The 19,641-nt window shown below is 37.4% G+C and overlaps 1 protein-coding gene across 2 annotated transcripts in view; it reads left to right on the forward strand.

The window, feature by feature from the left end:
• Window positions 1-19,316, forward strand: part of CPZ (carboxypeptidase Z) — a 48,780-nt gene extending 29,464 nt beyond the window's left edge. For both annotated transcript variants that reach the window (XM_072406502.1, XM_072406503.1), the window contains exons 7-11: window positions 1,839-1,997; window positions 4,350-4,485; window positions 8,073-8,212; window positions 16,395-16,494; window positions 18,741-19,316. In XM_072406502.1, coding sequence (XP_072262603.1) covers window positions 1,839-1,997; window positions 4,350-4,485; window positions 8,073-8,212; window positions 16,395-16,494; window positions 18,741-19,090 — 885 coding nt within the window. In that variant the 3' untranslated portion in view covers window positions 19,091-19,316. The remainder of the gene's footprint in view (window positions 1-1,838; window positions 1,998-4,349; window positions 4,486-8,072; window positions 8,213-16,394; window positions 16,495-18,740) is intronic.
• Window positions 19,317-19,641: the final 325 nt, after the last annotated feature.

The following is a 19,641-nucleotide window of genomic DNA, read 5'->3' on the forward strand; positions in this document are numbered from 1 at the left end:
AAACCTTCTGTAATAGACATGGTACTGTGCAATCAAATGGGTGGCATTTACTCCATTTTTTTATGGGTAGGATGATAAATCAAACAACAGGTACCCAGATTTTATTACAGAAAGGCCTTTTCTTCCTAATATAGCACAGCACATCTAATAAAAAAGTAAAAAACACAATTCAATGCAATGCTGTTGAACTTCCGGTGTCTACCGACACCATTGCAACTTTGACATTGACACCAGTGCTGGTCTTCTCCCTTCTGCTTGTGTCATCAAGGCAGTTGAATGTATTTCCTAAATATAATTTGTATTTTGGCCTCTAATTCACTCTTCTAATTTTCAACAAACACTGGGGAAGTCCCAAAGCCCTACCCTTGCCAAAGCCTTGTACCAAAACTTCACATAATCAACCGGTGCATGCTAGTGCACTGCCATCATGATTCATCTAGGGGTCCAATTTGCCATTTTACTCCACTAGACTAAAACACTATAAAAGGCACTTTGCAACTGCTCTACAACTACTACAGCAGTGTTTCTGGACTTTTACAACATGGGGCAACCCTTGGAATAATTTTCAGGTCTTCAGGGAACCCCTTCTATAATTACTATATCTGGGAATGAGCGAACACCTGGAAGTTCGGGTTAGCCCGAACTTCGGCTCAAAGTTTGGGTTTGGGTTCGCTCAACACTAACTATATCCACAGATCACAGTACATTAGTGTGATGGCCAGTGGTGAGCATTTCCCTATATTACTGGCCAGTGGGAAGAATGTCATCCAAAAAGATCATTGGTGTCAGGTAAACTGAGAGGCACAAATTTCTCAAGGAACCCCCTGAAATCTCTGGAGGATCCCTGGTTGAGAAACACTGTCCTACGGAGTTGGGCAGAACTTCTGTCTATTGCAACATTTGACTGCAAAAATGTCTACCAGATGCTGCAAAAAGCTTGTCAGCTGGGACTGATGAAACACTTGCAGACCGCTGTTTATTATTGCAATAACCGCTGTATGACCGTCTGTGCACACATACAGTATTTCGGATTCACAGGCTGAAGTGCAATGTATAATGCAGAGAAATGTTTTCCCAGGAGAAGAGCAAATGTCACTTAGTTGCAATGTTCATGATCTCTATGGCCCTCCTGCAGCTTTGCTAATGAGTGTAAATTACAAACCTGCTAAGGTACAAAGTGTTTAAGTGTACAAAGTTTGAGCTTAACTCCTGGCAATTTAGTATTACTCCAACAGAATTTTTTTAGTTTGTTGGATAAAAAAATTCTATGCAATTTGGCTTAATATTGGTTAGGGGAAACCGTACTATTGACTCACTGTCGACATAAAAATGTAAAGCAAAGAGAACAGATGACGTGATTTTTATGATTGACGTGATTGGTTTGTTAAATATACATTGAAAGCATTGTGTGATATTTGTTTGCTAGCTACCTGTTATTCCTATGAGAAATCCAGTGAGCTTGTACATTTCTGCACTCTCTGCAGTGTTTTCTTGGTCTCTGTAAATTATCCACCTATCCAACTCCTCATCTCCAATACATATAGAAGTAGTCCTAAATCAACATATGTTCTGTTGTCCTAAATCACTTTATGTCAAGGTTACTTCTGCAAGGTACAGGTTGTTAAATGGGCATAGAAAGTGTGTTATTGTTGGGATCCATATGTAAAAAAAAAAAAAAAAAAATCTGAAAACAATAAAAAACAGCAATGCAGCCATTGCATTTTAATAATTTTCGTTAAGTTGTTCTTTATTACATTTTTGTTTTGGGTTTAGCTACACTTCATCTTATACCAGCGAGATCTAACCCTAACCCATAAAATGCCTTTTTATCTATCCAGGTAGCCCCAGAGACAAAAGCTGTCATGAAATGGATGAGGTCCATCCCATTTGTCTTGTCTGGCAGTCTTCACGGTGGGGACTTAGTAGTCAGCTATCCCTATGATTTTTCAAAGCACCCCCTGGAAGAGAAAATGTTTTCCCCTACTCCAGATGATAAGGTAAGTAGAAAATGTACAGTATATACACAAGAAACATTACCTTGTTGTAACCAGTGGTCAGCTCATGAAAGAGGCTTTATATACTGGTTCTGTACAAAGTATAATTGAATTATATACGATTATTGTACATGGGTCAGGTCATAAGAAGTTCTGGGTGAACATGCCCCCCACTGGCTATGGGCCGGTCAAATTATATTTGAACTTTCCATCCCATTTGTTGTAAACCTTAGAATGGACTCTGATAGGAGAGCATTTCTATGGTACAAGCTGGCAGCATTCTAAATGGCTTAGCAGGGGCAATAACGCTGGGTATATTGGGAACTGGTGAAGCCAGACTTCCCACCATTCACAAACAACCAGCTGGGCAACAATTTTAACCCTTATGAACTGCATTGATGTTCTCCTCTTGCAAAAGCCCGTGTCCATATTCATTTGAAAATTTAGTTTGCAATAAGCAGCTTAAGTTTGCCACAAACTTGAGTTGCAACATACTCAAACTTAACCTCTAGTCATAATGGAGTTGTATTATAATGTGATTATAGAAAGTGTACCAAAACATTTTAGATTGTGCCTAGTGTACATACTGACCCTGATTTAATAAAGCTCCTCAAGACTGGAGAAGGTAGACTAACATGATAAATCTAGGTGATCCAGCAAACCTGGATTAGATTTCTAAAAGTAATTTGCTATTATTTTGCAAATGTTTTCAATCCCAGATTAGAAACATTTCTGGTTTGCTTGATCACCCGTGATAGTCTGTCTTGACCTATATTGGAGATCTTTAATAAATCAGGCTAATAGTGATGGTAAAATTAGGTATATGTGTTTATGGCAAAGGATGTAAAAAAATAATTTAGAATAATAATTGAGTCCAGTGGTTATGTTACAAAGTTAGATATATTATTGTATGTCTGTTTAGAGTGTAAAAGAAACTTTATTTGTGAACAATATTTAACATTGACTGCTTCTTTGGTTTCAGTAATTCTTTAATTAGAGGATCAGTATAACAGCCAGTCAGTTAGCATTTGTAGAAGGGGATCATCAGCTTACATATTTTTCTAATGAGTTCATTTAGGTTTTACCATCATTTTCCAGGCCTGGTGTGGTTGTAGAATTCATTGTAAGTGAACTGCATGACCCAGTGGTCAGATAATTTTGAATTGCAATGGCACTGTACTTGTCTGAATAGAATATAACATAAGTGTATTATAATAATACCCTGTAGTCATGTGATGTTGGTTTCTTATACTTTTCCATAAAGATTACAAAGGTATATATTAAAAAAATATGAACCTGTTCACTAGATATCTTATGATAGATAGTTGCAACATTTTAAGTTTCTGTGAGTTTGGTGTTGATGTAAAATTTGGTAAACTTTTATTGCGACCATGGTCTACACTCCCATGATGTTGAATACCTGTAGTGTCCTATATTGATATGGATGTGTAATATATGAGTTATACTGTGAAATGTGATTTATAATCATTTCCTTTTGGATATCTGTTGTGTGCTTTGTATTTATTGGGTGTAATACAATTGTTTTGTGATCATAGCCTGTGGTCATGCTGTGGGGGGCAGTTGTTTTATATGTGTAGAGAATGAATGCACAATAACTATTCTTTCATCCAACTTGATTTATTAAAGCTCTCCGAGGCTGGAGAAGATACTCTTTCATCAGTAAAGTTGGGTGCCACAGCAATCCTGGAAAGGATCTGGTCAAGGACCTAATCATTTGATAAAAAATTGCAAATGACATTTAGGAAATCCATTGCAGGTTTGCTGGATCACGCAGCTTCACCGAATAAAGTACATCCTTTCCAGTCTTGAGGAGCTTTAATAAATTCAGCCCGATCCTGTCTAGAGATCAAGGAAGGTTATGGAACTGTAATGTTTTTGTACTCTGTTGCTATCTTATCATGATATTGGATAGGGACTAAACTAATTTCAACATTTTTTCAACAAAGTAATAGAAATAATCAATAGGGATTTCAGGTCATACTGACTAGGCAACATTTAATTTTTGCTTGCCAATATGATATATTGGCCATAAATTTATACTGTAGATGCCTTTTACCCTTATTTCCCAAGGGATTCAGATTTTTAGCATGGCTCCATGTAACCATGCATTCAGCGGTATGGTTCACAATGTGCATTATAAGTTGTTGTTCCAAATAATGTGGTCACTGAGTGCACACCTATATAAAGAACAACATGACTACATGAAATTTAAGTTGCATTTTCTTTATTCATATGAAAAATATTCTGTCTTTGACCAGCAGATCAACACCTGAGTTTAGGCATATGTTGTGAACTTATTCCTTGTTATGTTTCCCAATGTTTCATCCTATTCAGGTATTTAAGATGCTTGCAAAGACCTACGTCGCTTCACATCCCAAAATGTCACACCAGTCAACAGAAAGATGTGGTGGAAACTTTCTAAGCAAAGGGGGCATCATTAATGGTGCTGAGTGGTACAGCTTCAGCGGAGGTAGGTCTATTTGCTTCTCAACTATCATTAAAACCTATAAACATATATAAACTTGTTAAAATTATTAAACTTTTAAAACATTTGTAAACTTGTATTATTCATGAGAACATGATGATTTAGTAACAGCACTGGAATGTTAGGTTTAACTTGCAGCCCTGCTGGTTCAGTTGCTGGTGGAGTTTCTTCCCATAAAAAATACTAGTAGAAAAATAACAATATGCAAAACACCACAAAACAACAAAGTTAGCAGCTAATGCATTCCATATAATCTCTGTGATAAAATCAGAATAGTCACTGTGTTTACTTTTATCTGTATACTCTTTAACCACAGTACTCACAGATTACCATTTCCCAAAAACTTGTGCTGTCCAACATTCTCTTTATCACTGCTCCCTGCATTGCCAGTTACATTAAAATGTAGGTCCAAGGTTGAGATCTTATTGGTAGATGCAGCACTGGTGTTTTTACATCATTTTTGGTTTTAGCAAGGAGTGTGCTCTAGTATTGGGAGCCGACATGCTCCGGTATTACCTGATCATAGAGAAAGGAAGTGTATTCAGTGGTGCACTAAGCAATGCATCAATGGACAAACGATTCAAAGCCCCACTGTGGCATTAAAATGAAATCAAAAACATATTCACCACATGGGTCAAAACTTATCCTCAGTGTTTCGGTCCAAAGCACCCTTTTAGTTGCAAAGACTGACATTCTGAAAGATGGAGTTTGGTTATGACTACCTCTACATCCCATAAAAAAGCCTGGAGCTAAGAAAAAAGAATAAGCACAGGGCCACATGATAGGTGAGGGGGATAGGCATGGCAAAGCAGACGTTAAGGTAATAAGAAGGGTGGGTAAAAGGACATGGAATGATAGGTGGGGCTATCAATTAGGAGCGACAGAAGATAAAAAGTGTCAGAGGAGTGGAAGAGGTCAGAACACCCTTTGAAGCGAGTGGAAGAAATTTCCCCACTCTCCCTTTTGAGCATGGGGTTTGGTTGTGTTCCTTTGTCATGGCAGCTTGGCGGTTTTTGCAGGTCCATGAGAGTGTGGTTGAATGCATACAAGGCGGCAGGGGGTTTGGAACCAATCAGGGTATGGAGTTCCAGAAGTGGGGGCCCTCACGGGATACTGGGTTGTTGTGGGGCCCAGTGGGAGCTGTGGGATACCTGTTAACTGTCCCCGAGTCGGGGTGGTAGCAGCTAGGGGCCTTTGTGGTGAGGAGAAATATCCATAGAAAGGTAGTGATTGGGCAGTATTTTCAGGGACCTTCAAAACCTTTAAACTTGTTAAAGATATATCTTAATGAAAATCTGGAGGATGAAATAAAAGTTATTTGTTATGTTATTAAAAGGCTGCCATGGCCAGTTTACCCCAAAGACAGGTCTCTGTGTGGTCATTTAAAGGTAACCAAGTGGGGGAGCGATAGAATTGGGGTAAGCGGGGGGACAGAGGTGCAATGACTTCATGTTCTCTACCTTAGTCATGCCTTTACCTGTGAGACTCAAGCATTTTAATAGGGAATAATGGGGTAAAAGGATGTATTATTGAACTCCAGCTTTAAGCATTTGTTGGCATTTGCTTACTGACTGGAAGCTTCAGGTATTTTGGGGTTACAAATTAAACTTCCTGTCTGATGTAATTCCAGGTAGAAGTAAAAGCTGTGACACCGTTAAATTTAAATCATATCTGTGCTATTGCAAACATTACTTAGATAACTGCAGAAAAGTAGGCACCATTATGTACTAGGCTATAAACCCCTTGTGTGCACAAATATGTGACAAGTCAAATATTAAATGTTGGTGGTGGTATTTCTCAATGTTACTACTGAGATGATTTAGGTGCCAAGCCTCAAATATATAGGAAAGCCAAAAAACCCAAGAGAGAGATTAGGCGGGGTTTTCGGCACAAACAGTGTATTTATATTGTATACATAACAAAAATGGTGAAACATAACATACAAAAAGGGCCACTATAAAATCTAGTGGTCTGCAGGACTGTGGTTTGAGCCCTAGGGGGCACTGAATACAATACAGAGAATTATAAGGTCAGTTTGAACCACAATAGTTTCTTGTGGTCCAACTAGACATGTAGCAACTCGTCAGTCATATACAGTTACTTTCCATACAGATTTTTAACCAAATATTCATGTTGCTAGTTGTACCAGACACGTTTCACCAAATATGGCTTCCTTAGGGGTTTTACAACATGTATTTGTCGCTTGCAGTAGTTGTATATGATCCTTTAGAGTGGTATCCTATGCTTATTCTGCAAGGTCAGGAGGGTATAATGCCTCCAAAGGATGTTTACTGTGAAGTATGGTTGAACTCTTCTCTATAATATGAGCAATATTGTAGCAGATTTGCTAAGATCCTAATATGGCAAACTAGGGATCTTGTATGATGGATTGATGAAGATTCCAGGTATTGCATAAATCAGTCCATGATGGTATTGTGTGCAAATTGTGGTCCAAATTGACCTTATAATTCTCTGTATTGTATTCAGTGCCCCCTATTTCATATTTCGTATTTGACTTTCAAATATGTGACAAGGCCCTAACTGCTATCAGAAATTTCTGGCCCCCATGCTTGGTAAACTTCCTGGGCCCCCTTCACCATACTTAAAAGTTTCAGCATTGCAAAAGTCAAATTCTTTTGATCGGGGCTTGGTACAGAAGTGCCCCTTTTCCCCCCAATGCCTTGGACAAGACTATTGTAACATTCAATGGTTGCTGCAAAAGTGCTTGAACCAACCCATAGGTAACCCAGGCATTCAGGGCTATTGTAGGTTAGGGTTATATGGGGAGACTCTAACTGTGCTGTTATAGGTTTTTTGTTAACAAAGCAGGAATATTCTAGTATTTTATTGTGGCTCTAACTAAAAACCCAAAGCAAACAGTTAAATATACAGATGAAATTCATATATGTGAGCTGTTTTACTGGATAAAAGTTTTTTTTTTCTGTCTTTCTAATCCTGAGATTGACGCAGCAATTACACTTGGCACTTCCTTTCGGTGCTGCACTTACAGGTCACAGTCCCTATCTTCACCCTGTGACTAGACAGGGAAAGGAAATGCAGCACACTAATTAGCTGTTTTCTTCTCCTATCAGCAGTCTTGACCACAAGACACCTAAAACTTCAATACCAAGGCAAATTCAGATAAAACACTGCTTGGTTTAATAACAAACAAGCATTTAGGGATATAGTAAGGATTGCAGAACTGCCTTATAGTATTTCTTTTTTATAGGTATGGGTTTACATTATTGGTTGTAATACATTTTGGAAATGGTTTGGATTAGAATGGCCAGCCTGTCAGTGTATAGTAACTGTACTTGTTTTGTGATAAAATAAGACTGAAAGGGCAGTGGTGAAAAGACGTAGCTATGGTGTTACCATTGGGTTTTTATTAGTGTGATGGCGGAACTCCTATAACCGTCCTAGATGACCCATTCTGGACAATAGTCAGTTTTATGCTTGGACACCTTTTTTCACTTTGTGTAAACCTAAGTGGTCAGCTATTTTTCCCTTAGCATACTTATGTAGCATGTGCTATGTCAGTTCTGGCTTCATGTAATCATATTCTCTTCCAGGAATGTCAGACTTCAGCTATCTCCACACAAATTGTTTTGAACTTACCCTGGAGCTGGGATGCGAGAAGTTCCCCATTGAGGATGAACTGTATACGGCCTGGCAAGACAATAAAGAATCTTTGCTGAGCTTAATTGAAATGGTACAGTGCACAGGTTTTTTAGCATGCAGAGTTATGACACAATATTTCAGCTCTTTGTCAGTTCTCAAGTCCGTGTGAATGAGGCTGGGGTAGGGGTGGGGGGACGAGGAGGAAGTTCTCGACTGTTCCATTCATCCCCTGTCCTTCATACTGATATTTGACGTATGAGCCGATGTACTGGGAAGTGGCACTGTGAGGGGAGGAGAGGTTGGGATCGAGTAACTCAAACCGGTATGGAACAAAAACGAAGAACCATTTAAGGAAAACTAATTCCAGATATAACCTGTGTCATTATTCTTTTCCTCAGCTTGAATACTGCCAATCTTACATTCCTCCACACCATCAGGGATTCTTTTTCATCTTTCTCCAAATAGCATCACTTGTCAGAAAGGCCTTTCTCTGCAGTGAAAGCTAGAGCATATTTCCACTTCAAGTTCCTGTAACATGCTAATTTATTGAACTGGCCCAGACCTAAAGGGATGATCTAATAGAATACATTCTGTAAGGGGTTTACGCATTTTATGGAATTGTTTAAACTAACTTAAGGGACACAAAACAAATTACAAGTTAGTTTAAAAAAAGTTAAAAAAAGTTTGAATATTATTTTTGTATGTGTATCAATAATAATAAATTAGATGATTTAGGCCTCTTTAAAACATGCAGTTGAAAACCACATGGTTAGCCGTTTCTGGGTGTCCAAATGTGTGTCGGGGGAGCATTTTCTAGAGTCAGCTAAACACAGGCAACACGTTTTGCAGCTCACTGTGGTTGTAACATAGCTACATTCAAGTTAATGAAAGCGGTTGGCTGCTTAAGGCTGGCCAGAAACCAGGTGCGGACATGGGAAGGTGTAAAGTCTGGGAGGGAGGAGGTAGGTAATATATTGACTTTAGGGCCCATTCAAGTTAAGTGTGTTGATTACAGGCTTGTTAATACACACCTTGGATATGTGTAGGTGTGTTGTGCCATGACTATCTAATTCTTGAATGAATGAGCAGACAATGCACTGCACTTTATAGAAAAACCTATACGACCCGTTTATTGGCAATGAAGCACATCACAACGCATGGTATTTGGGTCATAGTTTTCCGCAGTGCATTGTGTCCTACTGTACAGTGTATGGGGAGCTAACATTAAGGAATAGTGACACACATCATATAGCCATATTTTACAGAAATATGTGTTTAAATTTGTATAAATGGTCTATGGCAGGAAAGTTTTTTTTCTTAGGGCTCCATTTATAAAACAGAGAATCAGACATTCCTCACTTGTTATCAATTACTTCCATTAGATTCCTAGGAGGGAATGTATGAGGGAATGCCAGATTCCCTGGTTTATGAATCTTCAATTATTCAGCTGCCTAGGTGTCTGCACCAACATATCCTTTTGATTTTGAGTTTTCTCTGCAGATAACCTTTACTTGTGCTTTGTCCTTTTATATGTTCAATGTAGCTTACCCACGTTTATGTATAAATGGCTTCTAAGCAAATTTAATGTTATTGAATTAATTTGTGAATTTATGAAATTTTTGTGCAATTAATGTAATATTGTAGGTGGTTCCAAATCAGCGACTAATGTGATTATTACTTTTTCTGCATAATAGATTGGCAGTGAATGAATACAGTTTCATTTTGGTACAAATTCCCTTAAAAATATTTTGGAATGGTACAAATTTACAGTGTACCAAGTTATTGCTTTTTTACAGCTAGCCTAAAACTAATGTAAACACCTTATTGAAGTCTAATCACAAGCAGACATGCCCTTGGATCGAGTTTCTTCCCTGGGTTCTGCTTTTTCTTTTTTTTATTCATCCCTTTCGCTGCCTCCACAAAGTCTAGACATGGTTTGAGGTTTTATGATTATGACCGACCATTGTCCCAGATTCACCGACCATATTTAATTCTGTAATTATTAACTGCTACTGGCGATGTTCTATCTATTATGAATCTTGTGTTAGGGTGCTAAAGGTTAAGTGATGTTTCATATTATTGTAACTGGAGTTGTAACTCCAGGGGAACCATTTTGGAAAATGTGCACAGCACATGGCGTATAGATCACGGCTGGTCACGAGTAAGATGTCAGCGTCGCCGGATCGATTTGCATTTCCCATCGCTTGCATATTTTAGTTAGTTAAATCGTGCACACAACCAGGTTAAGCACAGAGAATATTAGCTTACTAGGCCAAAAGGGAGCATAGTGATTTCCTTTAGAGAGGAAAACAGGATGGATGTACTAAGGAAACATGTTGGACAGCCGAGAATTTAAAGCTTTTACCTGCAGGCATTTGTAATTGATAGCTTTTATAAGGAAAAACGTTCCAACAGCGAGGAATAAGTAATATCAGATATAGTCACATAAGTTTTCTTATTTAAAAAATTCCCAATGCTCTTTGCCCACATATATACACTTCAGTGCACATTTTTTATTGTATAGGGGGTACTTTTATGTTTCATTATTAATATATCCTGTATATAAATTCTGTAAGTGTAAAACCATTTTTTCATTTTTACATAAAAGGTGAGATGAGTAGATCACCCCCAGTGTTGAATATTCTCACTAAGGAAGATTCTACATTTACGTTGTGTCCAAAACTGAAACAAAGGAGAAAGCCCCTTCCCCTTCCCCTAGGGACACTTGTTTTGTAGACAACTATCTATCTCCTAATGTGAGATTTTCTCCTTCTTCCTGTTGTGTGTACTGGACAGGAAACATTGCATAGGGGCATAGATGGCAAAAAAAAAACTTGACAAGGATTTTCGGATCTTCTTACCCTATCCAAAGTTAAAATGCACTTTTAAGAGCAACAAATTAGTTGACTGCTACATGACGTCTGCAGGTCAGAGCCCACACAGGTGGAAGCCCTTTGTACCTCTACACATTCACTTCAATAATGAAAGTGGTGGGTATGGTAAAAAAAGGCCTCATGGCCGTCTTTTACAACAATATTATCCTTAATAGGAAAACAATTACATCATATTAACATCACCTTTAACATTAGAACTTTACTATTTTCCAACATTACAGCATTACCACCCAACACTATTCAGGCTGCAGACCTTCAATTGCCATTGCCCACTTCACAACCATTGGCAGGGGATCTGCAACCTCATTGATATATTGGACTCCAAGGCACAGGCCTCGGGATCAATATCAATTGCGCACACTATCCCGACACCAACTACCACCACTTGCTGCAAAATAACACCGTTAGGAGATCCCATACCAGAGATGGCTCTCCTCACAACTTCTTTAGCTTCTCCGTGCACTGCTCTCATGGACCTCAAACCGATAACCCTCACAAAAATCAACCAAAGACTTAACCAATATTAGGGAGGAATGGTGGGAATTTACTTCCCTGACCACACTCCCTCACCCCACCTTACTATATACCCCACCCCTTTTTAACTTTTCCCACTTTTTTCACTTTCCTTGACCTCCTCACCCCTATTTAACCCTATCTTGCACTATCAGCCTTCCCACCCAGTCAAGCTCCCTTCTCTCTGAGTCTCCTGGCTCTACTATAATGTCTGGCCTGTTTATATTTCGCTGTTTTGTTGCAGAAACTTTTCAAGCTCCATTTGTAATGCAACCCCATTCTACCTTAATCTGTATTTAAAGTCAATATTTGTCTTACCCTTTTTCATTCTTCCTTTTGTTTCTATTGAACAGGGAATAAGGAAGAATCCCTTTAATAAAATGGCTAAATTGAAGTGACTTTGAAAGGGAATAATTCACTTTTCTAGGTGAACAGCCTGAACCCCAGTATGTTCAACCTAATTACATTAAACTTAATTCATGTTTTGACCATGGACCATTGTTTGCTTTCTGTACACTTTTGGATTTACATTACATTTAAATTCTATGTAATGCACATTTTGGTATAACAGCCATTTTATTTTAAATTCTTTATTTTTATAAAAACTCTTGTCCCCTTCTCAACTCATTCCCATTCTTAATAAATCCATCAAGTTCTTATCTGTCCCATTCCCATTCTCATTGAACAAGAAAAACATGCATGAAACCATATTTTTAACACTTTATATTAGGCAAGTAATTGAAAGCACATAGGCAAATCAATCAGCACAGTACAAAATATTTAATATAAGTTTTTAAACAAAAGCAAACAATAAAACAATTTTGGGTGCTTTCTGCTGCCTAAGGAGAACATCTTCAGATATTAACCATTAAACAGCAACTTATAAAGAAGTCAGAGTGGATTATTGCTGACACCCTATATGGTTGCATACTATAACCACATGTAGCTAGAAAACATCAATACTACTACTGCAATAGCACCTCTGGTCCTCCTACCATCCTAGTGATTGTACCACCCTGGCTATCATTGGTGAGCACTAGCACGATAATTTTTGTCCAAAGTTTTACCATGGTTACCTTTTTACAGTCTGGTGCACCACAATGCATAGATAGTTCACACTTGTCGTGTGTTGTAGTGTGCTAAAACACAGCTCCAGTGTGATTCATTCCACTTGTGCATTAGGGTACCAATAAAAATGAGAGACACCAAGATTGGGGACCTGGGGGCCACCAGAGGACGTAAGATGGAGTGCCCGCAAGAACCCACTGGTACATTTTTGTACACATGGAGGGCCAGAGGCACACCAGAGGGCTATCCTGATACCCAAGTATAGCACAAAAAAACTAATTTTCAGGATATATCACTGAGTCCACTGAAGGGTTTTTCAGTCTGAATTTGTCCGACCCTGGGTACCCCAATTTCCACCCACTTCCTCCAAAAAACATGCAGTTAGAATAATTGCCTTCCCCCCAAATTGAACTTAGACTGTGGTAATGATATATGACTATGTTTGGGACATTAGATTGTGAGCCCCTTAAAGGGACAGCCATGACATGACTATGGACTTTGTAAAGTCTTGAGTAAAATGTTGGCACTATATAAATACCAGATAAAAATAGTAAATCTCCTATAAGGTTGCATTTTTCTGGTATTTTATTGGTTGCCATGTTTTTTTTAGTGTATGGAAATGGGTTTCCTCTGGGATATGTAGATACCGGCTGCATTTAAAATCAAATTTGGTTTGGATTTGGCTAAATGAATGTCATCCAAGCTTATTTCTATTTAAGGAATCAGTTTGAACATTTTGTGCATTTCTTTAACTAACAATGAAGACATTGACAGAGTTGGCGGCCTCACTGGAATATTGAAAGCTCTCAGTGCAGAACATTAATGTTGCTTGTGGTAAGCTTTATAAGAACATAAGTACTGTAGTTCAGACCACCAAGTCCATTCCATTTTACAGCTCTCTGGTGGAAATTGTACTTGTTGAGCATAATAAAGCCAAATAAAATCCATACACATTACACATTAAAGCTTTCAAGATTAAAGATTGGCCATGGAGACATTGTGGAAGTCTAGCCTTTCTAAAACGTGGAGCAAAAACAGAAGGCTGATAAAGCATGGAGATAAAGTTTTAGTGAATTACTTGAGATGATACTCAAATTTGCCAAGTCCAATCAAAGAATATTATAGGCTGATGGATACCAGATCCACTTACCGGGATAAGAAGTACCTGCAGCATTGATTATCTAAAAGTTGGTTGAAACAGTTTCACATAATCCTTTTACATCCTTATAAAAAGGTTGTTTAGGCAAGTGAAGTACTTAAATAAAGTGTCTGAGATGACATTTCAGAAATCAATAAAAACCGGGTACATGGTGCAGCAAATGGAAATTGAAGTTTTATCTCCCAGGCAGAAGAGCCTAATAAAGCAAGCATTATTAGACTGTGTCAAACTAACTTGAATTGTGCTTAATATGATATTTGATAAACTCTGGGATGTGTTCAAACCCAGACGACTTAAAGAGCCTCCAAGCACATATCAAGCTTGTTCCTTTAAAATGCCTTTTTTATGTATTTGATGTTCGGAAAAGATGTGGTGTCTTGTTATATCTGCAATTTATATTTAACTATGATTTAAATTAATCTGTATATTATTTTTGGAAATGTTTTTTAAAGAGTACCTGAAAATGGGAAACAAAAGCAACCCTAGGGTAATAAATACAAACGTAAATATCTGAGGAGAGGGTGTAGCAATTACTGCAAAAAACTATTTTTTTACTCCATCTACTAACATGACCGGAGATTGCTGAGCCTCTTCTAGGCAAATATAGGGACCGTATTGGACTGAGTTACTAACAGAATTTAGGTCTCCCATTTACCAATTTATATTATAACCTTGTGAGGGATAGTTCACTTCACTTAGCCTAGGCAATGTAGTCATTTTGCAAGGAAAACTGTAAACAAATCTAAACAATGATGACGGAGTTGACGTCATTGAGTCATTCACAAATGTGCAACCAAGGACAGCCCTGGCTGAAGAGAGAACTGAAATGTCGCTGGGGCAGAGCTCTCATCGATGGATGGATCATCTTGAAGAAAGAACAGCAGCTTTGCTGTGTGTGGTGTGTTTTTAGTGTATCTTTATCCCCTTTGGGTCGTGTATAAGGGAGCAGGTAACTGTGGACTCCCATATTGAAGGAGGTTTCCAGATTTCAAATAAGTTTTCCAACCATAGACCCCCGCAACACAGGAGTTACATTGTTCTAACAAAAATTTGTGCCACGGTTGAAGGAAGAGGGGTCTAGTTTTTGAAAAAAGGGAAGCGGGCTACAAGCTGTTTACCCTCTTCCTTTTTAGAAAAAACTAACTTCTGAGTACCTTTTATGAAGAGGGAAGAGAGGCCCACTGTCCCATTTCCTTTATAGAAAGGTCCCAAGGTTAGTATAGGGTCTGTTTTCAATACTGGGTGGATGCATGTGTTTTTCGTTCTAATAGCTCTCCACCAACCTAATTGGCTGAGCTGGGCCACACATGTCAATAACAGTTATAGCATGCAGTTCTGTTCCAAGTTTAATCACCAAACATCAAAGATTTTCTGCTTTATTGGTTTTAGGCTAAATGAATGATGTTCATGTCAAATTGTCATAGACCCGAAGCTAAACATCAACCCTACTGGCCTAGAACATTCAGGCAGACCTCAAAGAATACAATTTAATGCATAGTGTTTGAATTTTCTTATGTTTGGTTCAAGGTTTGTTTCTGCCAAACTGAGGTGGAAATTAAGACTTGGAATATCAAATCTGAATGGTAAACAGAAACCTTTTAACTGTACATAGCATGTAGTCACTGCCCACTGGCCATACCAGCAGACTCACAGCCAATGGGTATTATTCTAAACATTGGATTGTGGGCCTGATGTCATGCTATACATTGGCTGGTGGTTGTCATGTTTCACCCTGAAGACCAGCAGCTAATGGGAATCCTTCCCATTATTTTTATTATTATTATTATTATTATTATTATTATTATTATTAATAATAATAATAAACAGTATTTATATAGCATCAACATATTACACAGCGCTGTACATTAAATAGAGAATAGACAGACAGATACAGACAATGACACAGAAGGAGGAGAGGAGAACCCTGCCCCGAAAAGCTTACAATCTAAGAGGTGGGGAAAATAGCATACCATATGGGGGGAGATATGGAATGGTGAGTGAGTAGCAAGGGTTTAGGGGACAGAAGAAGACGAGTAGGCAAGTTTGAAAATTTGGGTTCTAAGGGCTCTTTTAAATGTGTGGAAAGTAGGAGCAAGCTGAATAGGATAAGGAAGAGAGCAGGGGCTAGTACAATGGCCCCACAAGCAATAGTTACATACAGTAAATGACCTAAGAAAGGATCAAACAGGTTTATTCAGTTCTAATAGAACCCATTGGATATTCTGGTTGATTTTTGGGGTCATCTCAAATCCAACCCAATTTGGAGTTGTAAAACACGTGTAATCTTCAGCATTCAACACTCTTCCAAGTGTGTCTGATGCTTAGTTCCCCACTAAGTACTATGGTTTCTATATCATTACAGGATGCAGTAATTTAAGGGGTGGTGGTCCACAAAGGTGGACTAGGCATCTGACATTCCTGGAAATGTCAGATACTAAACATTCCTCATCAGTTAAGGGTCATCATTTTTATTTATAAGGGGGCAATTTTGTGGAATTATTGGCAAAAAAGAGTTTGTGACTGACAACATTCAGGTATATAAACCAGCTGAAAACAGGAGGAAATAGCTTCTGAGCCAGACAAAGCCATTAGTTTGAACTTATTTTAATTTTGTTTTCTTTATTTTCTTTTGCTATCAGGTACACCGAGGCATAAAAGGAGTAGTGAAGGATGAACATGGAAATCCCATTAAAAATGCTCGTATCTCAGTGAAAGGAATTCGCCATGACATCATGACCGGTACTTTTTCTTTTTCTGGGATTTTATTATGTTCATACTAAAAAGCAAGTAAAGTCAAGCCAAAAAAATATAAAAACAACAAACAAAAAAGGAAAGACAAACTAAAAGCCATAGTACATGACAGCACTTTACACCTTTTTTGTAAATTATTTTTGTTTCTCCATTTAATTAATTTATTGTATTGTGATTTAATTTTTTTAAAGTCTCTCTGTGATGCACAATATGACTAACAGCTATTTTAGGGTGATTCTGCACCAAGGCAGAACTAATGAAAGGGAAAATATCTGATGTTACCTTTCCAACCTTGTGGCTTCTATTTAGGAATACTCAAAAAGTTATAAAACTTCATCAGTTCTTCAATGTTTGCAACGAACATAATTGGAGATTCTAATAAGTAATGTAGATATAATTCATTTTTTTAAGTAAAATTTATAATATTCCAGTGACAACTATCTAAGACTTGCATTCCTTGCAGTTTGGAGGTATTTCCAGTTATGTACAGTTTAAGTCTTCAGGACAGGTGAATATAAGTAACCTGTGGCTTAAACACTTCTACACTGTAAAAAAAAAAAAAGTTTTGGCTATACATGCACTATACATTTTGCATTACATTTTTAGATTTTTCAAGTGTCTTTTAATTGCCTTTTTACCTTTTTTACTATAGGGTGGTGAATATTTAAATATGTAAAGGGCTAGTGCTGGACAGGACTGCTGGTCCTGTGTAAATTATTACTCATGGATATGAAAATGACACAGGAAAAAACATAGCCGAAGAAAAAATCTAAAAAACATAGTTTTTCTATATATAGAGGTTAAAGTATAGGCAGGAAATGTTTTTTATAGCAGATGGGGGAAATTTTTGCATCATATTTATTTTTTTAGGAATTCCTTTACTTCTTTTATGGTTGATTCCATAACTCCTCGGCATTATAAAACATATATAGTACTTGTTTAGCACTATGAAAAAAAAAGTAAATTTAATCTTACATCTGTTTTCCATGGCATACATTGTTACTCAGAATTTATGTAAACCCTTGGGGAGTATGTAAACTCCAATAAGGAACTCCTTTCTTTACCCCTACTTCGATCTATAAAAACAGGCATTGAAAGGGTTTATCTGTTCAAAATAGGTAAAAAGATGTTTTTGATAACTTCCTGTGCTCCCTGCCTAGTAAGTTACATTGTTCCTAGCTCTCCATAAGTTACATTGTTCCTAGCTCTCCAAAAGTTACATTGTTCCTAGCTCTCCATAAGTTACATTGTTCCTAGCTCTCCCTGTCCTCTACAGAACATTTCCCCTGTAGTGACCGGGACAACTAAATTCATAATTTTAAATCCCCGGACCAATATTTTGAAGTTTTTTAAAAAAGATAAATACATTTGTAAAAAAATGATCTTCCTAATGGTGCTGACAAGGACTGTGGAGGCTCTGATTCATGGATCAGCTCACGGTTAAGTGAAGTATTACTATTGTTACTATTATCATTAGTTGCATTATCTTTGGTATTACTAAATAAATACAAAATATATTTTTCAAATCTAAGACCAAACAAGAAATGATAGTTCTCAAAGTTAAACTATTTGATGCCATTAAATATAACAGTTAGAGAAAATACACCATTAAGGTCATACTTACCTAAAACAGCATCTGATAAATAAACAAATAAAATAAAACAATGGGATGAGACTCGGTATTGGCGGAGCGGGGTGACTGTTGTAATGGTGGAAATAATACTGAAGCGTACGGCTCAGCAATGGTTGCCTCATACAATGTAAGACTACACTGATGTCACGCCGCACCTCCGTTTTCCGTTTCTAGTACAATTTGTAATTTAAGTGCAATATAAAGGTGAAAATTGTCATTCAGAATTTTATTTAGAATAAAGATTTTATTGGAATTTTTTTTTTGTTTTATTTTAAATAAACCATAAAAATTGCAAATAATGTCCACATTTTTCTGTGGACCAACAAAATTTTCCCGCGGGCTACCTGTGGGTGACCGCTGTCCTAAGATGACAATGCTGCTCCGTTTTGTTCCTGTCCATGCTTGTTGTTTCCCCAAACCCCTGATTTGTCCTAATTTGTGTCCATGGTGTGTGAACTATGAATTTTCTGCCTTCAGTTGTTATCTCACCTCCTCTGGGAGAACTTTTCTAGATGCAGTTTCATCATTTATTTATAAGAAGATTTTGAAAGTATTGATTATGTCCTCTTAGCCTACTGATTTTCTTACCTTTTTTTTGTAGCGGAGGATGGAGATTATTGGCGACTTCTGATTCCTGGTGTCTACATAATATCTGCTGAGGCTTTCGGCTATTCAAAAGTCACTAAAAAAATTACCCTACCAGCAAAGTTAACAAGGGCAGGACGGGTTGACTTTGTTTTGCAGCGGGTAGAAGTTAATACCCGTAGATATAATAAAGTTATTCCAGAAGACATTTATGATCGGTTAGATCCACTGGATTCCTATGACCCACATGCTCGACAAGGCCAAGAAGAAGAAGGTGGTGAACAAGACAGAGAAAAACCATGGTGGTGGTCCTATTTCAGTATGCTTGGTAATAACCAACCAATGTGGCTACTTAAAAATAATTAACTCAGTAATAATTGTTTTTGTTGAGTGTTTCTTTTAAAGTGTCAGGTTTGTTTTTTATATTACTGTAGTGTAAAATGAATAGTTTTATATGCTTTCATGGTGGATCCAGTGATGAAGTAAGTTTTTTAAAGTTTATATTTTTATTACAGGGAGCACAAAAGACAACAACATGTCATAAGTTAGAAAATTTGTAAAGAAACATTTAATAAACATAATTTTACGTAAAGATCTGTGTTTGTGTTTAAAGTAAACTATGAAGAACTCATCAGTGCATGAAGTGCTTAGGTCTTATTGTAGTCTTTGCAATTCTAATCTACACTGAGATGGATTTATTAAATCTAAACCATCTGGGTAATCCAGCAAATGTTTTTCATTTTTTACTAGATCGATTGCAGTTTTGCTGGATCATCCAGGTTCTCCCATGATAGTCTATCTTCTCTAACTTTGGTGCCTTTTTTCTGAGACTTCAGACAAGTTACGCCACCCAGACTTTTTAAATACATGTTTTCCTCTTTCCACTGGGATGGCAATTATTTAAAGCCATTCTTCTT

Source organism: Pyxicephalus adspersus, chromosome 3, assembly GCF_032062135.1.
Source record: "Pyxicephalus adspersus chromosome 3, UCB_Pads_2.0, whole genome shotgun sequence".
Lineage (NCBI taxonomy): Eukaryota > Metazoa > Chordata > Amphibia > Anura > Pyxicephalidae > Pyxicephalus > Pyxicephalus adspersus.